Raw genomic sequence first — 6,000 nt, 5'->3', positions numbered from 1 at the left:
CTTTCAAATCCAACATAATTGTCAGAAGTTTGATATATTTGTAAGATTACATTTGTTTGCATTTTTGGAATTGTTAATTTATGTTAGACAATTAGGTAGTCCTATATTTATTTGTGAGCTCTAAAGTTTTTAGCGCAACGCGTTTTTGTAGCTAGTTTACTGATAATAGCTCTCTTTCTAATTGAAATAGATTTTCATGACGGCAAAATTTAACAATGAAAGCAATGATAATTAATTTGATGGTCAACTTTCTGGGTGCTTGAATATTTGAATGAAAGAAAGGAAATAATTGGTGTAAATCAGTTCTGTATCCTTGATGACTGACTAATTATTATGTTTTTTTGGAGTCAGATCAAGAAGAAGAGTTAACTTGTTGCAAACAAAAAAAATACAAACTGAGGTCGGGTATATCCTGCAGAATAGTGCAAGATTTAACAACATTAATCACAGTTGCTGGAGAGCAATATGTTATCATCTGAGGTTGATGTATGCAAAATTATACATTGCCATGATGGAAGTAGCTTATAAAAGTCAAGACAAACGAGCTATTGTTGAGTAATGAATAAAAATTAGGGAATTATTGATAAGTATGATTATTTGTTGAAGTATGAAATTTATTTGGCTGATTATTATTTGTGTGTAGATTTTCAGAAATTGATGTTTTCTATTTGCACAGGTCAGAGAACACAGCATCGAAGTGTGTGCCTGAAGAAGCTTTAGAGAAGGAGATTGTGACAGGCTGTTGCATCAGTTCCTGCGAGCAATTTTTGGCCGCCATCACGTCTCATAAGAAGCTGCTTGTATGGCAAGCAGTCAACTCTTCATGGCAGCTGCAGCGTTCCTGGAGCCTCATTAAGAGACCTGTTGACCTTATTTTTGACTCTTCAAGTGATCATGTCTTAGTGGCTGGTGCGTTTATGATAGTACACTCAAATTTACTCGTAGGTACCTTTGTTCTACTAAAGTAAAAGTACTTTTCAAAGTAAAAGCACTACTCATGGTACTTTTACTTTGGAAAGGTATTTCAAAATATGGATTTTTTAATAGGAATTCGTTCTCTATTTAATCCTCTGTCTGCTGATGGTAACTCTATTTTGATCTAAGATTCTAAGTATATACGAGAGGCAACCCAGAAAAACCAGGCTGCCTGTGTGGTGGGCGAAGTTTTGGTAGTGCCGCATTCTCTAAGTAGGTATGTGCATTAGGCCGCTGACATTCATCAGTAAGTGTGCCAACCATTGCTGTCCTAGAAGGCCGTGTATCATTTAAAAAAAATTTATGACACTTCTTTTGTGCGCCCGTCATTTTTTGGTAATGTCTGATTTTTGTGAGCAACGAGCTGCTATCCAATTTTGCTTTCTTCTGTGAAATACTGGAAAGGAAATGCTACAGACAGCCTACAATGAGATGCTTTGGTGTAAACGCAAGTTTTTGTGTAGTTTTCCCGCTTCAGAAAAGGTGAAATGTCATTTGACGATCAACCTCGCTCAGGTCGTCCTTCCAGTTATCGTACTGAAGGAAATGTTGTGAAAATTAGGGACCAAATCCCTGAATATCGACGTAAAAGTATTGACAAACATGCGAAACTGTCTCAAGTGACTTTGAGTTTTCTCTAACACATTTTTAAAGATTTTTAATAAATAAGTAAATTAAAACACAAAGTCCGGTTTTTTTGCACCCCCCGCTCGTATATAGTTACCGTATATATAGCATTCACATTGGTTAATGTGTATATTTGTAGACATAGAGATAAAGTAGAGTTATATGATTTCATGTCTATAAAATGTTATTTGTTCAGATAAAACCGGTGATGTGCTGCAGTTCAGTCTAGCTGATGCTTCCTCAAAGGACATATCGTCTGCTAACAAATCATCTTCTAATGAAGAATTTGAGGAGTGCAGTCCTGCTCCTGTCATCCTGGGGCACCTCTCCATGCTGCTCTCTATAGTGAGCGAGCGTAGACTTAAGTTTGGATTTTTCTTGCGCATTCAATTGGCCAGAAAAATTTCACTGGTTTGTAAAAACTAAGCGGTCATCCTTACTTGCCGTTTAAGATTGTTGGAAAATAAATTACAATCGATGTCTGATTTTTTAAGGAATCATTTACCCGAGTTTTTTTCGTCATTCAACAGTCGATGTCACACTGCGGTCGCTACGTAGCCACCGGTGACCGCGACGAGAAGATCCGCGTGTCGCACTACCCCCGCGCTCACAACATCGCAAGCTTTTGTCTCGGCCACAGCGAGTTCGTGGGGCAACTCCGGCCTATGCCTTCACATGCTCATCTTCTTCTCTCTGCTTCTGGCGTAATATATAATTCTATTCTATTATAATTTTTATTTTTCTTTATGAATTTTCAATCATCTTCAACTTATACATATGTACTTACAAGAGTGTGTCTTGACAAGCTGGTCATTGCATGTTATAAAGCAGGACTAATGAATCGATTGCATTGTTAGTGCATTTGAATCGATTAGGTTGTTGGTGCGTTTGAGTGCAGCTGTTATCAATATACCACTGTTTTAAGCAAGATAAATTGGTGATTCTCAGCTTCAATTCAATTAATATAGTTTTTCACCATTTCTAGGATGGCACTATTAGATTGTGGAATTTGGATGATGGCAAAGAGTTGTCCATGATCGACACACATGAACACTCGCAGTCGCTGATGGTAGTTAGCAAGATCACTAAAAGTGACGACGCAGCGAAAAGCGCTTCAAGCCCCAAAAGCCCCAGCACCTCTAGTGCGTCCCACCAGCAGGAGCGGACAGGCAGCCTCGGCAGAGGTCGGGTTATACCCAAGCAGTGCGCCGTTGTCGATGTGGCGGTCACTAGAGACACAGGCTCTGAGAGCGTTGATATCGTGGCCGCTGTGTTTGATAGGTCTCGAGCGCTGGCGCTCTACAGCGTCGAAGAGAATTTGCAGCTCAAGTTCCGGTGCTGTGTAGAGATGCCCAGGCCTGCAGTCTCTGTCACGTGGATCTCACATGACACTCTCGCTGCCGTGTGCCCATTACCTGTCCAGGTGATTTCTTATGTCCGTTGCTATCTATTTTTTATTTTCACGGAAGACTTCCTGCGTTTGTATTTATAAGGCAACTTTTAGGAAACGAGCAAGTTCGGTTCAGTAAATCTGTTCTCTATATTATTAAATATAGTTTTAGGTTGGTGAATCATAATTGTTATTTCTTTGACTGATATCTCCTCTTACTTAACTTACAAGTCAGTCTCGTATAATTGTCTTTTATTCTATTCGGTACATTTGTTCTTTATTATATTAATCATTATTATTTTCCTGAAGAATCATAATTGTTATTTCTTTGACTGATACCTCCTCTTACTTAACGCACAAATCACTCACGTATAATTGTCTTTTATTCTATTCGGTACATCTGTTCTTTATTATATTAATCATAATTATTTTCGTGAAGAATCATAATTGTTATTTCTTTGACTGATACCTCCTCTTATTTAACGCACAAGTCACTCACGTATCATTGTCTTTCATTCTATTCAGGATGATTCCTCTGAAAGCGTAGCTCACGATGTCAGCTCCCCATTGCCGGTGTGGCAGTTGGAAGGAGAGCAGCTGCGTCGCTTGCCCCACCACGCCCTCTCGGTCTTTGCTGATAAACACAGGCAACACTTTGTCGGTAAGCCATAGTTTATTAGGATGTTTAATGACGTAATCGTACTTCTATAGAACAGTTTTTATCGCATGAAATATGGAATTACATTTGATTCATGTAATTTAATTTGTATGCATGTTCTGCAAGTGATGGTTTAAACAATGACACTAGCTGTATTTTCTGTTGAAGTCAAACCTGTTCTTCATGTGCCAACGGCTGCAGAGTTGTTTTAGAAATTACAGTAATGTTCCTTCTAAAGATCTATACGCTATGGACGCTGGTGTCCTGTACAAACAACGCTACGATAACGTCGCGGAGTATGAGAAGAAGAAGCAGGAGCGCATTCAGCGGCAGCAAGAGAACAAGAAGCTTTGTAATGAATTAGATCTCAAGGGCCCTTCGAAACGTTTTCGGGCATCCGGCTCAGGAGAAGCAGCATCCTAAAATAAACCTTGATCTTATTTCGTGTTTTAGTTTCTTTTGCGTCAGAGCAATGTCAATGCCATTTAAACGCGTTTATTCGCTTTATTTTAGCAGCGGAGTATCGTTGCCTGCAGAATGGTGCCCAAAAATTATTGTTGCGGTGTAGTTTTTGTTTATTTGTGTACTTCATATTAGTGATGAGCAGACTAATTACTGCACCTAGTGAAAAATGAAGATCTACCGAACGCAACGCAACTATCGAGAATGCAGGAGTGGCCAAGGACATCAAGTGAATTTATATTCAGTAGCACCGATATTGTTTTTAGAGAAATTGAGCACGTGTATGAACGTGGTGGTTACTTACCATGGATAATCATTTTTACTTGGGCTTTACTTGGTTTAAAAAAACGCTCATCTTGCCAAAATAGGGCTAAAATTTTCTGTTATTCTCTGACTTCGTCATTCTTTCCCCGATCTCTGACTTTATAGAGGCATACAGGCAATGAAGCTGCACTGGAAGCTGGTCGGCAGCACTCTAGTGCCGTGGATTATTCTCTCTTCTACGTCAAAAATCCATATTTAGGAGAAGGGGTGAATTAATGATGTATATAAGCTACTTAACATTCATGACTTCAACATTTTTTCTAGTCTTTGTTTAATTTAATGCTACTATTTTCGTTCCTGATGCTTGATATGTTTATTTATTTTTCGAGTGCTATTAATCTTATGTGTGCCGTGCCCTCGAAGTTCGTTTGAACCAGACGCCACGATAAATGCTTCGTAGAATAATAATGTCAGATGTCAAAAATGTTCCCAAATAGCTATATATATCTTAACTGCGGTATCTCATCTATGGTGCACCATTTATCATCAAAAGACACAAGTAGAAAGAAAACCTTACCAAGATTTATGAGGAACTGTACGAGGTATGAAGAAGAGCTCGAGGAAAACTTTGATCAGTTGTCCTCGCAGAAGAGTTTCTTTATGTCAGTGACGCTGGCTGAAATGAAAAAAAAAAAAAAACGTACAGCAGACCGTAGTCCGTAACCTATTGCGTGCTCTCTGGATGATCTTGCCACTGCTTTTCAAATGATTCGCCGCTTGACGCTCATCAACTGCACCGCAGCCGAATAGGAGTGCCAAGGACCACACTGGATACCAGTTCAGCTGGGCCAAGATGCTTTCCGTTCTCCTCTAAACCAGCTAATTCGTCCACTTTTGCGAAAGTGGCGTTTTAATGCTTGAAACCGGCTGAATACTTTAGTCGCTAATAATTAATCATAATTTTCTTCAAGATATTTGAAAAATCCCTATTTATCACTTTCAAATTTAATATTTTAATCACTATTATTTGATATTAGAAACTTTGACACCAATCGATAACGTATTAACTGTTAATGGCAGTAGCGCTTAAAATATAAAATGTCTATCTTCCAATGAAAATAAGAACGTTTCTGGTTGATTTTCGAGTATGGGGTTTTAGAGACTTTACTTCCCAGTGGAAGAGATCACTAACTGATCAGAGAAAAATTTAATGGAAATTTCGGCTGCGCCCAGCTTGCGAGAAAAAAAGCAAAGATCTCTTACCTTTGCATAGCTACGGCATTCTCACAGGAATCATTTTCTGCGTGCAAATTTTATTGAATGGAGAAAAATACGAGAAAATCGAATGCCTTATATAAGCAATTGTTTAGGTCAATTGAAAACGCTGAAAAGTCAAGTTGAAGCTCACAGTTCGATCTCACGTCGCACGATTCCTTCAGACAAATTAGCCCTCTAGCATGAACTAGGCTCATCAGCTCAATTATGAAACACCAGCAGATTAGCTTGTCGTTGCACAAGATCGGTAATCCCTGCCATTTCAAGGCCCGTATTCCATTAATAAGTATAAAATTAATGTATGCTAAATAAATTAAATCACACTCGCATTGTACATAGCACTTGGATG

The 6,000-nt window shown here is 38.7% G+C and overlaps 1 protein-coding gene across 1 annotated transcript; it reads left to right on the top strand.

The window, feature by feature from the left end:
• Positions 1-676: 676 nt before the first annotated feature.
• LOC108672583 (tRNA (guanine-N(7)-)-methyltransferase non-catalytic subunit trm82) lies at positions 677-4,108 on the top strand (the record flags this gene model as incomplete). Its single annotated transcript, XM_018160281.2, has 6 exons — positions 677-909; positions 1,799-1,947; positions 2,133-2,306; positions 2,588-3,025; positions 3,518-3,653; positions 3,889-4,108. Coding segments are annotated over 6 exons (1,315 nt in total), but the record flags the coding sequence as incomplete, so codon positions are not given.
• Positions 4,109-6,000: the final 1,892 nt, after the last annotated feature.

This window comes from Hyalella azteca, unplaced genomic scaffold (genome assembly GCF_000764305.2).
Source record: "Hyalella azteca isolate HAZT.00-mixed unplaced genomic scaffold, Hazt_2.0.2 contig1525, whole genome shotgun sequence".
Classification (NCBI taxonomy): domain Eukaryota; kingdom Metazoa; phylum Arthropoda; class Malacostraca; order Amphipoda; family Hyalellidae; genus Hyalella; species Hyalella azteca.
The sequence above is the reverse complement of the archived record's forward strand: the minus strand, read 5'-3'. Positions and strand labels throughout refer to the sequence as shown.